At 36.4% G+C, this 17,903-nt stretch overlaps 3 protein-coding genes across 3 annotated transcripts; all 3 read left to right on the top strand.

The window, feature by feature from the left end:
- Window positions 1-435: 435 nt before the first annotated feature.
- Window positions 436-2,619, top strand: LOC118433333. Its single transcript, XM_035845145.1, has 4 exons — window positions 436-612; window positions 1,072-1,293; window positions 1,616-1,739; window positions 2,478-2,619. The coding sequence occupies exons 1-4, from the start codon at window positions 549-551 to the stop codon at window positions 2,506-2,508; spliced, it is 441 nt and encodes a 146-aa protein (XP_035701038.1). The 5' UTR covers window positions 436-548; the 3' UTR covers window positions 2,509-2,619.
- Window positions 2,620-7,323: 4,704 nt separating this feature from the next.
- Window positions 7,324-9,961, top strand: LOC110861964. Its single transcript, XM_022111098.2, has 4 exons — window positions 7,324-7,484; window positions 8,475-8,696; window positions 9,162-9,282; window positions 9,750-9,961. The coding sequence occupies exons 1-4, from the start codon at window positions 7,421-7,423 to the stop codon at window positions 9,835-9,837; spliced, it is 495 nt and encodes a 164-aa protein (XP_021966790.1). The 5' UTR covers window positions 7,324-7,420; the 3' UTR covers window positions 9,838-9,961.
- A 750-nt stretch (window positions 9,962-10,711) lies between these two features.
- LOC110861900 (SWI/SNF-related matrix-associated actin-dependent regulator of chromatin subfamily A member 5) lies at window positions 10,712-17,821 on the top strand. The gene is made up of 15 exons (XM_035845121.1): window positions 10,712-11,047; window positions 11,168-11,290; window positions 11,376-11,542; window positions 12,469-12,714; window positions 12,858-12,999; window positions 13,066-13,356; window positions 13,646-14,131; window positions 14,863-15,057; window positions 15,276-15,408; window positions 15,471-15,741; window positions 16,003-16,141; window positions 16,341-16,460; window positions 16,526-16,690; window positions 17,068-17,366; window positions 17,456-17,821. Exons 1-14 carry the CDS (start codon window positions 10,850-10,852, stop codon window positions 17,350-17,352), a joined length of 2,961 nt encoding a protein of 986 aa, XP_035701014.1. The 5' UTR covers window positions 10,712-10,849; the 3' UTR covers window positions 17,353-17,366; window positions 17,456-17,821.
- The last annotated feature ends 82 nt before the right edge of the window (window positions 17,822-17,903 follow it).

The following is a 17,903-nucleotide window of genomic DNA, read 5'->3' as shown; positions in this document are numbered from 1 at the left end:
ATTCTGGTTCTCGGTTCTAAACCGGTTCTTCCAAGAACCGAACCGAACCGCACCGTTGAGACCACTAGCTCCATACAATGCATTTAAGATTGAATTTAGGAGCGTGCACATACATAATTAGTCAAACCAAGTTTGCTGTAGTTTTTTTAATTTAAAATATGTCAAGTTTTACATTATGAAAATATTAACTAGGATTTATGTAAAAATTATAATTTCGTCATTAACAGTACGACAGATTAGGTAACAGATTTAGGTAACGTGATTTGATACATAACAAAGGAAATTATCCGATAATTCCTTTTCACTATTTCCAGAGTCTGGAAACCTATTTAAATCCGTACCCTTCTTGGAATGGAAATGTAAATTTAGAAACCGCTGGAGAACTTGTTATTAATTTTTGAAAGGTCGGCTCATTCCGTCGTTAGCCTTCTGTTTTAGAACACGTTTTGCAAAATCTTCCCACAAAAAATTGTCACTACCCAAGAATACGAAGCAAATTAATTTACTTACACATATTCCGTTAGTACATACATACATTCTTAATTAAAATGCAGTCACCGGATTCTTCTTCATCACCATCAGGATCTGAATCGGGCGTCGATGTCTGCAAAGGTGAGCTGGGTTTTTTTAACTTGGAAAATCGGGTTTTTCTTTTACGAAAATCTACGAAAATTCCAAGGTTACGAAGCTTCGTAAATATACCCAAGGTGCAGGCATTTTTTTATGTATTTAAAATTTCGAAAATATAAAAAAATCATGATTTTTCGAACACCACAGTTAACGATGATATTAGACAAGGAAAAATAGAAAGAATTTTAATGAAATATTTTTTAACGAAGGGTTTTTCACGTCGACACGTTGTAAATGATGTAAATTTACGAGTATTTTTGTTGCATGATTACAAAAGTCGTGAAAACCCTCAATTAAATAATTTAATACATAAAATAAGCCCCTATCTTGTAGAAATTAAATGAAATAATTTCCCAAAGCAATTAATTTTTCCAGTTCACGAAATATAAATGCAAAATAATTCTTCATAATTTTTACCATTTCGTTTCTCCATTTTTACAGGATTTCTTGCCCAGGAAGAAGAAAAAATGAGAAAGTTGGAAAATGAGGTGGCCCAGTACGAGCGTGATCTTCAACCAGCTCTCGAACGTGTGCGTGAAATCGAGGCACACATAACTGCACGAAAGGACCAGATCAAAAGCATGCAAATTCTGACAAATAGCGTGAAGAGGGGAATAGAATTGAATGATGACGAGCTACCCAGGAAACGGCGTCGAGTAATTGGTAAGGTTTTTTTGTAAATCTTTATTTAGGGTATTCATAATTCCTTCGTTTTCTTATTATTTTTCGTATTGTTAAATAAGTTATTAGATTTTGTCATCGAAAATTACGTACGATTTTTGCGGAGCTTTATTGCCCTTAATTTTCTTCGCAAAGTATGCATTTTACGTAATTTTCAATGACAAAATATCCCAACCGTCTTAGTTTAGTTTACTAAATAATGACCATCAATAATTACTTATCTGTGAATTTCAATATTGGATTCCATCCCGTCGATTTGGCATAATCAAATATCTGTTTGTCTAATCTTTCCTACTTTCCACAGATTGGGGACGCAAGTCTGTACTTCAGTTTGCCTCATCAACTTCAACGCCAGCATCTATTCCAGTATCTGTTATCGTGGGAAACAGCATTGTCGTAATTGTCAAGGCTCCAATCGTGGCGAAGAGGTAACTAATTTTGGAAAATTTTGCTTGCAACGTGCATAAAGTTGGGTACATACATATGTATGCATGTCTTTTGCTTTTAATTTGCTTTAACTACTTACGCATGTATGTATGTACACTATTAAGAACCCGGTGTTAATCGTTTGCATATACGATTTCACCGTGCGGTGATAATGTTTGTGACTTAATCGTGACAAAATTAAAACCAGCCAGTCACGATGCGGATAAGATTTTTCGTCACATTTTTCGTCATTTAATTTTAAGTCACAATTTGGTGAAGTCAAATATGCATACTGTTCGGTGAAAAACAACACCGGGTTTTCAGAGTATGTACATATATGTACATGCATATTTAGCTCATCTACTGCATATATATATAAGTCCTCCTGACACTGTGAGCCCTTCCGACGCTCATGATTACTCATGAACAATTTGGTGGTCGACTTTTTACTTGCATGACTGATATGACTTAATTTTAGTTTAATTATTAATTAAATTGATATCAAGTCGTAAAATTTTTTTTTCGAAATACATATTTATAAACAGTATATTTTGCACGATTTAACGCAATCTCATTAATTTTATTTCTGTATAAAATCACTTTTCGGCTTAAACTCGATTAATAACCGTATTTCTTTGCATATGATTCCTAAAAACAAAGACGAGATTAAAAGCTTGTGAAGTAATTGGCAACAATGAATTGAATAATATTTTAATAATGAATGTTTATGTATTTCATAGATTCAACGTCATCCAGTTCCAGCCAAAATAGGAGGCTCCATTTCATTTACTGGAGGAGGAACAAAACCTTTAAACCGACCACTTTCGAATAACCGGGCAGGTCCAGGGATCCCAAAAAGAGGCCGACTATATGTATCCATCTATGTATGCATCATGCCAGTAACTTGTAGCTTTTTTATGTGCTTAATAAAAAAACAAGTTGTAAAATGTACTCGAAATTGTTTATGGTGATCTTTTTCTTCGGTCTTGGCGTGATTTAAACCAGCGCGACTCATGAGTTAGAAATTTGCATATGAAGTTGCTAAATACATGTGCATAAGTAATTGTAATTCAACTTGGAACTAAATTAGTGCCGGAGCCATTTGAAAAATCCGTATTTTTGGCTACTATGAAACAAAGGAAATTATCCGATAATTCCTTTTCACTCTTTGTAAGCATACATATATCGAATTATCGACGTGCATTTCAGTATAAAGATGATGTATATGTATTACCAGTGGCGGCGGAAGTTGGGGGGACATTAGCATTGTGAGATGTGTATAAAGACGAGGGCTAATTAACATAGTACAGATAGAATTGTTATGAATTTATGTGGGGACAATGTCCCCTTGTCCTCTTGCTTAAGCCGTCACTGTGTATTACACATTCAAACATACCAACGTAACCTGTATTCAAAACGTGCAAGGAGTGTATACAAAATATATTTACAATGGTCATTCCTAACTACCGATTAAGCAAGATCAGAGATTTGATTATATTTCTTAATGTACATAATTAATTATTTATAAAGCGTTATGAAGAACTCGTTGGTAATATGTATTTGGCTGATTTCTATCAGTCCAAATTGATTGACTTGCTCCACGCCTACATACATACACTCTAAGAAAACAGGGTAACCTTCTGACTATGATTTCCAAATTCATAGCATTCCAATGTTTTTGCCAACTTAGTCTTTTAAACTTGTAATGAATAACCGAATTTTATTGATTATAGACTTGAGTAAATATCAAACTGCGTATTTTCACATTCATACATACCCCTGGTAAACTTGATATTTCTTACTGTGCTAATTAACACGATAACTGTACACGCGAAGAAAGTTAGTTTATCCACGAATGATAACTAATCAATCAAAATACAACATTTCGTAACCATTTCTCTCTTAGTCCTCGCATTACCAATGAATATTTCTTTAATCAGCATATAACCAAAATGTACGAAACGACATTTCTCCCCATTTTGAAATTTCACTTAAAAATTTGCCAACTCCTGAAATGTTTCCCGTTCGAATTCAACCCGAAACTTGGTCGCCTCATGAAGACACAAAGTTCTCGGCATGCTAAAATCTTCCGAATCCAATGTATCCTGTCGCTTCTCTGTGTGTTCGGAATGGCTGCGAACTTTTGCTTCGGTTCGCTCACGGTAGCTCGGAAATATCAAGGGGCAGCATTTTTCTTCATTTACGTGCTAGCCGGACTAATTCGGTGGAATTATTCCTTGGACAACGCTGGAATTCAAGTGATCAACTCTTTACTCGAGTTTGAAAAAAATACGGTCACTGGTAATAAATAATTAAAGATATTACAAATTTATATATGTAGCAAAAAAATGAATTTCAAAAAAATATGTAGCTAAACTTTAAAATACTGAAGAAAATTCACGCAGTCATTGGTAACTTGTAAAATCCGTGCGTACAGTAAAATAATTTTTACTATTTTTACTATTTAAAATGAAAAGATGCCCTTGATCTGAGTAAGTTTATAAAAATTTGTGAACTAAATTTCTTTGGAAATATTAGACAAATTTTGTATAAACTTAGAAATCCAGTATTAAAACATTACCAAGCGGTATTCATATATAACTCTGGCATTGCCTGGATTGATAAGTAGATAATATCGTGTAGTAATTGGCCGGTCTTAAAGTTTTACCATATCGGTAACAAGTTGTTACGGGCCGGTATAACGTATTATTTTACATAATACCAATCGGTAACACCTTTATATACCAACCACTGCGTGAATTGCCTCAGTATTTACTGCATCAAAATTTTATTCGAGTAGATAATTTTTCCAGAAAATATTCATGCAGTTTAACTTTTTGAAAATTAGCCTACTCCGGAGGACCCATACAAATTTCCACGTTGGCCAAAGCGATGAAAATCTTCATCCTTTTGGTGGAAGTGTCCTGTCCGAGTGTTCCTGTTTTCATGATGCTACTGCTGATCTATGAGCCCTGCACGCCGCCCTTCATCTTGTCCATGTTCGCATCCTGCAAAACGATCGAATGGCGAGTTAGATGGCCGATTCAAATCTTTGAGGCGTGTACTTGTCTACATATGATATACTCGGCGGCACTACTCATCCTACACGTCTTCTTTTCCGGGGTCGTGTGTATATTGGGGTATCTTGACGTCTTGGAGGGGTAAGTATGTACAGAAATATTGCACGCTTCACAGCATACCTGTTCAAAAATTCAGTTTTCATTAAAATGTTAGACATTGCAGTTTCTGACCGAAGATTTTCATTCGCTTTCAGTCATTTTCTTTAAAATTCATTTCATTTCATTTCACTTCCTAAGAATTCATTCCTTACTCTGTCCCAAGCATAAAATCAAATGAGTGAAAAATCCTTCCATTCAATCATGCATTTTATATGACGGAATCCTGAAGTCATTTTCACTCAAATCTTAGGAAATTCATTTTCATTCACGATTATTTTCTATCATAATCAGTCAAAGGAATGAAAGTGAATAGGCATGCTTCACAGTAGGGCAGGTAGTTCCGATCCGACAATATCCGATCATTCGGATCAGACCGGTTTTTTATCCGGCCTTGCATCACAAACACGGTCTACCTTAAAAAACACATCTAAGAATACAATTAATACAAGAATATACTTTATATACTTGACTTTATTTGTAGTGAAATCGCTAAAATCCGATCGACCCTAGGCCTCGATCGGGCCCTGCATTTCTATCGATCCGTTCAAATTTTGGACAAGTCGTTCAACTCGTGTCTTGCGGGGCGTATCGTGCCAGCCATCATCTCGTGCGTGCCATCCATCCAAATCATCGGGATGTTTGTCTGCATCAATCTCCGGGACGAGATCCGGATGCCGGGCTTTCTCGTTTTTCCCCTCATGGGACTGGACTGCGCCATCTGTAACGTTCTCGTCGTCACCTTTGCGTCCTGGGTGAACAGCGCGTCTCTGAAAGTAGTAAAATCGCTGGGTAACCCGTTAACAGAGCGGATGCAGATGAACAAGGGCCTCTACCGGAGACAGATTAAAGCCTGTTATCCACTTAAAGTTAGGTTCGGCTCGAACTACATGGATCGCGGAACGCCGCTAGTCATTCAAAACTTTTGCATTAATCAGACAATGTCGTTGACCCTGTTAAGGTTAAAATGATTTGTGTGAAGCTGAACTAGATATGAGGCAATTCACGCAAAATAACACTGCAAAATCCGTAAATTCGGTAAACTTGCAAATTTTTCGAACGCCAATTGGCTTACAAATTTTTGCAAACTTACTCAGATCAATCAAAGCGTCTTTTATTTTGTAAAAGTTCATAAAATTATGTTTACAAAACTTATAAAGTTAACAAGGACTACGTGAGGTGTCACTTCGTTCCAAAATTTGTAGCTAATTCTGGTTTTGTTTTTAATTGCTCACTAAATAAATATGTATTAAATTATGAGCCAAAAATTGTAAGGTTACGTAACTCAAACTTAAGAAGTAAAATATGTACATGATAACTAAAACAATCGGGGTGTGTTTCATATTTTGATTATCAATTTGATATATTTATGCTGTGCTTATGGCGATACCTCAGCGTGTTGAGTATTTAAATATCTAGCAACAATTTATCTGGCAATTGACCGTGGCAATAAACGTCAGTATCGGATCGGGGGTCAAGACGGAATTTCAAGGTAGGGTAGAGGATTGTGTGTAAATGCGTAGAAAATATGTAGAGTGGGCGTATGAAATGAACTTATTTTACCAAAATTTAATCAGTTATTAGACTCGCGTATGGATACATATGTATGTTTTGCAACGGTAAATAATATCTACATACATATATAGTCCAGTCATTTAATTAAGTAGAGAAGAATTATTGTTGTGGGTCAACTCATTTGCATATCTTGCTGAGAGATATCACCTCTTAGAAAACCAGTATTAACTTATTACTGCCTGGATATGTACATACCTATTTATGTATGTATGTATTTGTATGACTTCTCCGGAACGGTAACAACGAGAACTACTGTATTTAGAGTAATTTAGACATACATATTTTTTTAAATTTTAATGTGGAAGTATGTTCAAATGAGTTTAACAGGGTCATTGACTCTCCATGTACATACATAAATACATATTTACGTATTTATGCAACATGCTTTAAAGCATGTTCCACTTATTGTTTATATACGTTCCATTTTTCATGTTCATATTTTCATGTAAAATTAGATCGGGCAGTAGGATGTACGGTTCCCTTCCCATGTAAGGCATGGAAAAGTACAGGCCGTCACCCTTTATGGCATACATGCATTTAAGATAGAATTTTAGGGAGTTCGCACAAAATTCGTCAAACAGATTTTGCTGTTATTTAAAAAATCAAAAAAATTTCATGTTATTACATTATGGATATGATTTACAAATAATATTTTTTTTAGGGAGACACGTTTTTGGAGACTATCGGTACTGTGATTTTATTTGCACCCTTGGTGGGTCTGGAATCCAGAGTCTGTGTACCTGTTTAAATAAGCCACTTCTTGGAATGGAAATATATATTTTTAGATCCTGCTGGGAAACTTGTCGTTAATTTTGGAAAGGTAGGCCCAGTCTGTCCTTAGACTTCTTTTTAAGAGCACGCTTTGTAAGATCTTGCCTCTCTACTTAAGAAAACGCTACAAATTACGTTACGTAATTACATTTTTAATAAAAATGCAGGCGTTGGAAAATCCTTCATCACCATCAGGATCTGAATCGGACCTAGATGTCCGCAGAGGTACGTAAACCAGCATTTTTTTAACGGAAACCAGTCGTACAGTCAAGAGCAAAACTTTACGACATATGGAAGAGACTTTTGGGACATGTTATTCAAATGGGGAATTAAAGGCCGTAAAGTTTTGCACCGCGTACCTTTCCGAATAATTTTTTTAACGCTGTGATATAATATTTATTGAATAAAGCGTGCAAAAGTAGGGGGTGACGTGGTAAATTATTTTTGTCGCCGACTTTTTTTCAAGGAACTACAAGGAATTGAAAGAATTAATTTTGGAAGAGACTTTTGGGACAACACATTGTGCTTATGGCTGTCCCAAAAGTCTCTTCCAAAATTAATTCTTTCAATTCCTTGTAGTTCCTTGAAAAAAATTCGGCGACAAAAATAATTTACCACGTCACCCCCTACTTTTGCACGCTTTATTCAATAAATATTATATCACAGCGTTAAAGAAATTATTCGGAAAGGTACGAGGTGCAAAACTTTACGGCCTTTAATTCCCCATTTGAATAACATGTCCCAAAAGTCTCTTCCATATGTCGTAAAGTTTTGCTCTTGACTGTAAACGTCGTAAATAGCGTACCTAAATTTACTACATCTACGAAAATTTTATGCTTATGAAGCTTCGTAAGTATGCGAAAGGTTGAGGCGTCTTTATACATAGAAAAATTCATAAAAACAAAAAAAAACATGATATTTCGAACACCACAGCTACCGATGATATTAGAGAAAGGAAATTAAAAATAATTTTCACGAAATATTTTATTACGGAGGGCCTTTCACGTCAATATTTCGTAAATGACGTAAAGTTATCAGTATTTTTTTACGAATTCACAGTTACAGGAGGTTGTGCAAACCCTCAATTTATTTAATAAAAGTAATTTTCAGTAGCAAGCCCGGTTTATAAGTACATAATTTTTCCATGCAAAGAAATTCACGATATCCAAAATTCTAACTAATTCTTCACAATTATTTATTTTCCTATTTTTACAGGATGTCTTACTCAGGAGAAAGCAAAAATAGAAAAATTGGAAAACGACGTGGCCCAGTTTCGGCGTGATCTTAAACCAGCTCTCGAACAGGTGCGTGAAGCCGAGGCAAATGTAATTGGACGAAGGGAATATATAAAACACAAAAAAGCTCTGAATAATTGCTTTAAGAGAGCAATGAAATCGCCTGATGACGTACCACGCGTTAAATGGGGTCGAATGGATGGTAAGTTTTTTTTGTAAGTAATAATGAAGTAATAATGAAGAGCGTATGAACATTACATGAAGAATACTGGTATTGAAGAATGCTGGTATCGTAAAATGCGTAAGTTACCACGGTTACGAAATTTTGTAAGCTTTATCATTAAAAATCGCGTAACCAAGATTACAATTCTTCGTAAATAATGATGGTATTCATATTTCTTCATATCCTTAATATTGCAAAATAGTTTCCGAAAAAAACAAGCTTCGTAAAAATCGTAACCGTAGTAACGCACTTTTTGCTGACAAAATCTTACAATGCTTGCAAAATCTCGTAACTTATTTTGCGATACGAAGAACACTAACGAATCATGAATATGTATATACACTCAACATAAGTAATTATGTACCTACATTTCAATATTGTTCCGTCAATATGAAATCATTCCTGAAATATTTTTTTGCATGTCTCTTTTTAATTTTTCCACAGAATGGAGACGCGAGGCTGTCCTTAAGTTAGTCACGTTAAAAACAACGCCATCTCGATCACCCTCGGCTATCAGGGAAACGGAGAATGTCCCAAATATTCTCGATCACATTGCGGAGAATAGGTAACTAATTTTGAAAAATTTTGCTGCAACGTACATACATTACGTATGTAAGCTATGTACGTGTGTTTTTAGCCTTTTCTTTGCTTTAATTGTGTATTCCTCAGCTTAAGTCCTTCTGTCATTGTGTGCGTTTGCGGCGTTCATGAATAATTTTTTTTTGCTTTCAAGAAAAAAGATATTTTGCACGATAGATATTTGCATGATTGTGCACGACTTTGTACGATACACAGATCGTACCTGCACTGCGGTCATGATATTTTGCATGATTTTCCGCAACCTCTTTAATTTTATTCTTGCATAAGATCATTTTTCCGACTTAATATACGATAAGTAACGGTATTTCTACGCCTGCCATATGTAGAAATTCACAAACAACTAAAAACAAAGGCGAGATTAAGCAAAAGATTGTGAAATAATTGCCTACAATGAATTAAAAAATATTTTAATAATGAATGTTCATTTCATAGATTGAACGTCATCCCGTTCCGGCTAGAAAATGTAGAGGAGGTTCCACTTCAGTTACAAATATTTACTAGAAGAGGAAATAACCTTTAGACACCGGGTACTTTAGAATAACCGGGCAGGTCCGGGTATCCGAAAAAAGGCCGACTACATATTTTTACTTATGTATGACTCCGAATATTTGTACCGTTAATAAAAAACCGAGTTATAAAATGCACTCAAAATTGGTAATGATGTTCTTTTTCTTCCGTTTTGGCATGATTTAAACCAGCGCAATTGATGAGTTACATATAAATTTACGCATTTTACGTCCTCATCACGTTACGTAACAGATTTATGCGTTAGACATGCAGTTCTGAGCTATTTGTTACCAGTATTTTATACCCTGTTCAAGTAGTGGTTGTGCATCATCACTAATGTATATAATTACCAGGTACCGTTGAACAAATTCAGGTCAACTTATCGATATATGCTTGCCAAACATTTTCCAGCATTTCGTACCAAATTTGTGATTTAGCTGCAAATCCTTACCCTTGCCACTTTGCCAGAACCAGTGGACTTCTTTCGAATCTTCAAGTTTCAGAGTTTTAACCATACCAAATTTTAGCAGAAAATAGCGACTTTTAAGAACGGTACGGTTCACCCTCTAAGGTCATTCTGCCCATTCATACTCTTATTAATACTCTTATTAACTTCATACCCAATAAGCCATTATTTTAAATATCACCGTACGAAAGTTCATCTTCTTAAGAAAACTTCTAAATATCGGTATACAGGTCACGCCCTAAGGTGACCATAAAAATTTTACAAATTTCACTTCGCCATCCCATTTTAATCACAATATAGGTCACACCAGGGGTAAAAAGTCTCCTACAATCGATCATATTCTTTATGTACGGCCCCTTATGTATATTTTCGTCTCACTTCATCCCGGCAGCCAATCCGTGAGGGAAATGCGAAACGAATGAGCGAAACCGGTCATCTGTCTTCTGCTTTGTTCACTCGGCTCACGAGATAATCTTCTCTCTTTCTTCACTCTTCCTCTTGTCGTGATTCTGCAAATAATTTCGCAAATTATTAATTTTCACACATTCCAGTGTCACCCATGGAGGACCACGGGAAGACGGAAACTTGCGCAGATTCAGAGGTGATATCGAGCTCGATAAGCCTGAAGACGTTGGGAGAACAAAAAGCAGGGTCAGACGAGGTCAAGGTCGAGATGGAGGAAAACATTGCCAATCCGGTAAAGTTGGAGGAGGAAATTAGTTTCGATATGACAGACGAGACAGCGATGTCCCAATTGGTAACTAAATTTCCTTAAAAAATATGGAAAATAATTAACTAATGAGATTATTTCTCATTAGAAAATCAGTACCGTAAAGTAATAATAATTAATTAATGCCGTTTGTACGTAATTTTTCAGCTGGTAGATAACCAGGAAAATATTGTTCCTCCAGACGGTGCAGTTACCCCCCGGATTAAGAGAGTGGACAAGAGAAATCTCCGTTTTTTAGTTGAAGCAGATGAAACTGAGGAAAACGCTAGTGTAAGAAACTACTCGACTAATTTCAAATAATTTTATTAATTTAAGGGTAGGATTGAATATAATTAATTGTTCATTTACTATTTAGACGGCTAATGAGGATCGTCGCCTCGAGTATTTGTTGAAACGGTCAGAGTTTTATGCCAAAGCGGTCTTTGCGGAGGGTGGTGGTGCTGGAGGAGGAGGAGGAGGAAGCAAATCTCCTAAGGCTGGCCCAAGTTCGGCAAAAAGGTCGCGGTTATCTGAACCAGATAAGTAAGTAGTTCGAAAAATTAATGAACTAAGTAACACAGTCCTGAGTAAAATTCTGCGAAGTAATTTTACAAATTTTTACGAAATAAAAAGATGCTCTTGATCTATTACAAAAAATAAAAATCTGTAAACTTATTTTCCGTAGAAATATTTGTAAAGGTTTACAGGATTTTACAATTTTGCAACGCACTGCGTGAATTGTTAAGATAGATATATACAATGAAATAGTGTTTTTTCGCCCTCGGACGATTTTCAAGTTTAATAGCTTAAAATTTTCGTAATTTTGTGTACATGAAGAATCTGTAATAATATTGGGGGCGTAGATTGGTGGTTTTCGAGATCTGAGCCAAAATGTGCGAATTTTTTGCAAATTTTGGATTTTGACTCAAACTAGTTCAACTTTTGGTCAAATATCGCGGGAAATAATTTTAAAAATTATTTTATACTAGAATTTGGCCGCTGCCTCGATTTCGGACCCAAATTTTCTTATATGTTGAATTTTGCAAAATAATTGCATTTTCCGTATTAGGATGCCACGATCGAATTATGTAATGTTGGTTAGCATTTTAAGCTAATCCATAGGTCTATTGATCTAGCGGAATCGCTAGATGCAATCCGTACCTTATTCCCAATCGTTAAACCCACTAGGAATGTTGTTAGTAACCGGCTATAGCCGTAAGTTTTGGGACCGCAGTTGGAACATTTTGCAACAAAATTTGAACGAAATCTAAATTAGAATATGAGTAAGGAGTTTATGTTTATGTTGCAACGGATTCCTGATATGTCCTGTAGCCAATTCAGAATTTTGAAATTAATGCAAAGTTTTGTTAACCACTCGGAATTTGTTAATGCCGCGTTGACTTGTTTAAAAAATTACTAATGGAATTTTGCCTCTAAATTTTATTTATTTCGCTAAAATTTCATTTCAGGCCTGAAAACGAATCAGAAGATAGTTCCGAAGAGGATGATACTCCGCCCAAAAAAGTTGTATCGAAAGCTGTCAAGGAACCGATAAGGTTCACTACGTCGCCCCCCTTTATTTGCAACGGAGCTATGAGGGACTATCAAGTCAAGGGGCTAAACTGGATGATTAATCTCTACAATAATGGGATTAATGGAATACTAGCGGATGAAATGGGCTTAGGAAAAACGCTGCAAACTATCGCACTCATTGGGTAAATATATATTTGCAAAATAAGATAAGATCACAGTTATAGTATAATTTGCAGATTTTCAGTTATTTAATTTTTACGCATAATTTGCAATGTTTTTTTCCATGTTAGTTAACTTCTTGTGTATAATTCTCCGTTTTTTATAGCTATTTAAAATTGGATCTGAATATTTCTGGCCATTACTTGGTGATCGTTCCAAAATCAACGTTAGGAAACTGGACGGCCGAGTTTGAACGTTGGTGTCCTGTGATAAGAACTGTCTGCCTTATCGGAACAAAGGATGAAAGGGTAAAAACACTTTACTCATTTCCTCCTCCCAATTTGATAAGCAAATTTCTATTTGAATTTCTCTAGAATGACCTCATCCGCAACAAACTGACCCAAATGTCGACCTGGGACGTGCTAGTGACCTCTTACGAAATGGTGCTGAGGGAGCGAGGAACGCTAAGAAAGATTAATTGGCACTACCTCGTCATCGACGAGGCTCATCGGATTAAAAACGAGAAATCTTTGTTGTCCGAGTACGTAAGGGAATTTAAGTCCAAAAATCGTCTCCTCTTGACGGGAACCCCGCTGCAAAATAATCTCCACGAGTTGTGGGCCCTGCTCAACTTTTTGTTGCCGAAAGTATTCAATTCGTCTGAAGTAAGATGAAAAGTTGAGAAGTTTTTATAGTTTAATTCATTAATAGCTATTAATTACTTTCCATTTTTATCACGTCGCCGCAAAATTGACAACAATTCTGTTGACTTTCCAAAAACTAAGCACCAATGTTTTCAAAAATCTTTACCACAATTTTTCGTTTTTTTTCTATGCATATCTTGATAATGAGTGGCAGATAGCATTCGAAATATTGACCAAATAAAAAGTTTTCTCGTTTTCCACTAAAACTTCCGTGAAATCAAAATTAATAATTGATAAATTTCTACCCTAGAATTTTGACGACTGGTTCGATCTCAAGAAATGTCTCCGCGACACGTCCCTCGTCGATCGCCTGCACGCAATTCTCCGTCCATTTCTCCTCCGACGAATCAAGGCCGACGTCGAGACAGGCATTCCGCCAAAGAACGAGCAGAACATTTACGTTCCGCTGTCACCCCTGCAGCGCGTCTGGTACAAAAAGCTTCTCATTGGAAACATTGAAATTATCAATTCGGCTGGAAGCGCGACGAAAATGCGGTTGCACAATCTTCTCATGCAACTCAGAAAGTGTGCGAATCATCCGTACCTTTTCCACGGGGTGGAACCTGGTCCCCCGTACACGACGGACAGTCATCTCGTCAAGGCGTCGGGAAAACTTGCAGTGCTGGACAAACTCTTGGCAAAATTGAAGCAGGAGGGTTCTCGTGTCCTGTTATTTAGTCAGTTTAAAATCGTGCTAGATATTTTGGAGGATTATTGCGAGTGGAAAAAGTACAAGGTGAGGGAGAAAAGTTGTGAAGTAGAATCCATGAGGGTTTTCACGTCACCTTCGTAACTGTCGTAAATAGCGTAAATTTACGACATCTACGAAAATTCCATGCTTACGAAGCTTCGTAAATATACGCAAGGTTGAGGCATCTTTTTCGTTCGTAAAAAAATTTTGTAAGCATAAAAAATCAGAGAAGCTAGTAGCTTCTCTGGTAAACGAGTTAAATAAATAAGCTTTCGTATTTTGATTTCCGACATTTGTGTGACAATTTTATGACACTTTCATGAAAATGACATGCACCCATGTTGGCATATATATCATATTATTGGTTTTTTAAATTGTGTATAATGCAGGAAATAATTACAAAACAATAAATTGTGATTACACCCCCAGATATAAAAATATTAATGGGGCCACGGCGAGACGGGGGTGTTGGTAGGAGGGCTTGTTTCTTGTTTTTAATAGCGCCTCTCGCCTTAGTTTTATTTTTTTAAATTTATTTATATTAATTGGAATTTTTTGTGACCATATTTCATTCATTAACATTTTTCTGTCCGTATTTATTTAGTTGACATTTTTCTGTAGATATTTCGTTAATTAAGGTTTTTCCGTCAGTATTTCATAAATTGACATTTGTTTGTCCATATTTTATTAATTGACATTTTTATGTACATCTTTTACTAATGGACATTTTCTGTCCATATTTAACTAATTGGCACTTTGTTCTTATTTTCCCACAGTTCCACCGGCTGGACGGAAGTACGGACCATGAAGATCGTATAGACACGATTAAAGAGTTTAATTCTGGGGGAAGTTCCACGTTCATTTTCATGCTGACCACGCGAGCAGGTGGTCTCGGGATCAACTTGGCGTCGGCGGATGTCGTAATTTTATTCGATAGCGATTGGAACCCTCAAGCAGATATTCAAGCTATTGTGAGTGACTTGGGGACTTCTACACTTTTAAAAATACTGTAACACTCTTAAAAATTAGTAAACTGTACAAAATCCAGAGTAAACTAATCTGGTTAACTCTGGGTGTAGTGTAGTTTACTTAATTTAGAATTCAGAGTGTATTTATTTAACTTACAAAAGGGTAACATTATTTTTCAAAGTGTTCTCTACCGTTAAAATTATAATTGAAAATTATTTAGGATCGTGCTCATCGAATCGGACAGACCAAAACGGTCCGAGTTTTTCGACTCATCACGGAGAACACCGTGGAAGAAAAGATGATTGAGAGGGCCTCGATTAAGAGAAGATTAGACAAGATGGTCATCCAACAAGGTGATAATTACCTGTGTAGATATTTTGAAAAATGAGATTTTAAACCTTATTCTCTTATACAGGTCGTCTCGTCAACGCCAACACTGGTCCCAGTGCGGCAGGAATGTTGGAAATGGTTCGATTCGGATCAAAAATTATTTTGTCCAGTATGGACGATGACGTCGTGGATGAAACGATCGAGACAATTTTGGACCGAAGCAAGTTGAAGAATGACGAATTAGATGAAAGACTTGATTCAGGTATGGACTCGAAGGGGCTCGACGGGCTCAAGCTGGGGGGAGAAAGTGACGAAGAGGAGGATTATATTATGAATTTTGATGGGGAAAATTACAGGTAATTTAATATTCAACCTCAAGTAATTAAATACATACAAATACTCAATTTGTATACTCAAATACTCAATTACAATTTTATGGGCAGTAAACTTTATTCGTTATTAAGTTAAAGTCACTCTGGATTTTCTTACTGACAGTAGTAGTAGTAGTCTCAGTGGTATAGTTTACTTAACATCGAATTCAGAGTGCATTTACTTTTCAAAAGGGTAACATTATTTTTAACGTTGTAGGGACTTACCGTCATATTTTTGTATCTTAGGCCAAAACCACTCTACAAGAAAGCCGAGCTGGCCATTATCATGGAAAGTGTTGCCCCCCGAAGTGAAAAAAGAGTATCGAAGCGTGTCAACTACGAAACCGAAAAGACGCCAAAGACGCCGAAGCCGCTTACGGCAAAGGTAATCCTAGTCATGTCATGAATTACTCACCAGTAGACGCAGAAGCGTCAGGACAAGGGGACAATGTCCCCACGGTTATTCGATGTCCCTATCATCTACCAATATTTTATAAACCCCTCCCTCCTCTATCCTTCGCATGTCCTTGCTAGTCACACAAGTTTCTCATTAATTAACCACAAAATCTTAAAATACTTCCCAGGAACGCCTCGGTCTCCCTCCGTCGCTCCCAATCTGGAGAGATTTTCAATTCCGTCCCCTCCGTCTTCGAGAGCTGATGGAACGCGAAACTTTGCACTACCGAAAGACGCAGAATTACATGGTAATGAACGATCTTTAAGAAGTGTGACGCAGACTTTATTTTAAAGTTTTGATTCTTCTCTCCAGGTACAAGTTGTCGATGATGAAACTTTGAGTCCTAGCGGGGCTGACAGAAGGCGCAGAGCAGAACACCGGAAAATTGAACAGGCAGAACCTCTCTCTCCCAGCGAGAAGGAAGAGATGGACGCTCTCCTGGAACGGAAGAGTCACTCCGAGAAGACGCATGAGAGGGTGAGTTTGACATTAAATTGGCGACGGACAGAGTCAAGTCAATTCGAGTCAACCTTTATTCGAGTGTTAATGGATATCAGTTTACAAAACTGGTTTGAGAACCATGACACTTTAAGGCTAAAAAAATCTATAAAAGCTAATTACATTAAAGAGTGACCGCGGAAACCGTGGGGACCTATGTAGAATATGGGAGGGAAAGGTTTAATAAATGGGAAAATGATACAGACATTGAGTGAACATTGTTTCCATGCTTCATGGCTAACCTTAGGATTATTAAGGTGTGAAAGAATAACGTTTATGCGAATAATGTCCCACGTTTCCGCCGCAAAAATGTGTTTACAAAAAATATAGACTAAAAAAACTACAATTTTTTCTAGACTGGATTCTGTTCATGGGCGAAGGGAGAGTACAAAGCGTTTGTCAAAGCAGTTCGTGCCCTCGGTCGGAGCGACATGGCCCGCGTTGCTCACTTTGTACCGCGCAAATCCCTCGAAGAAGTGACCGAGTATGCGGAAGTATTTTCGAAACGGTATTCCGAGCTGGAAGACGGGGACCAGATCATGGCGGATATTCTCAAAGCGGAATCATACTCGGAACAGGAAGGCGATGTTGCCGTCGGATCATTGGATGATGAAGATGTCAATGACGATAAGGAAATTTAGGGTGTGATTTACTGGTGTGCTCAATTAAATTATTTTTACATTCAATTTTTTAATACTTATTTCCGGTTCAGCAGCTAAAAATGTTTGATTTTTTATCATCTAGATTACTGATTGGAGAACAACTTTATTATTTTTTTTCCTGGTGCTATGTATCTTACCTCCGTAACAACTTGTTTAAATTTTGTGGTTTTTATTGTTACCATTGTTTTTATAAATTAGTTATTCTACTACAAGATTTTATATGTCAAAATTTCGAGTATAAATTAGTTCGCACGTATTCATCAATCAACTCACTTTAATGAGGATGCTCAAAATATGCCAAGAAAATTTAGTTTTTCTTTGTAGTTTAAGTCGATCTATAAAAATTTTTGTCAAGAACTACATTACCTAAGAACAAAAGATGTGATTTAATTGGAGATGAACTACGCAAAATTTTGATACAAATAAAAATTGTAAGATTTATCAAGCTTTTCAATTGGCTGGTTACCATTTATTTTTAACGTTCCAAGCTTTTTTCTTTTGCAAATGCTAAATTTTTGACAAGAGTGTGC

This window comes from Folsomia candida, unplaced genomic scaffold, assembly GCF_002217175.1.
Source record: "Folsomia candida strain VU population unplaced genomic scaffold, ASM221717v1 Fcan01_Sc047, whole genome shotgun sequence".
In the NCBI taxonomy this organism is placed as follows: Eukaryota; Metazoa; Arthropoda; class Collembola; order Entomobryomorpha; family Isotomidae; genus Folsomia; species Folsomia candida.
Note: the sequence above shows the minus strand (reverse complement) of the source record. Positions and strands in the feature narration are given on the sequence as shown.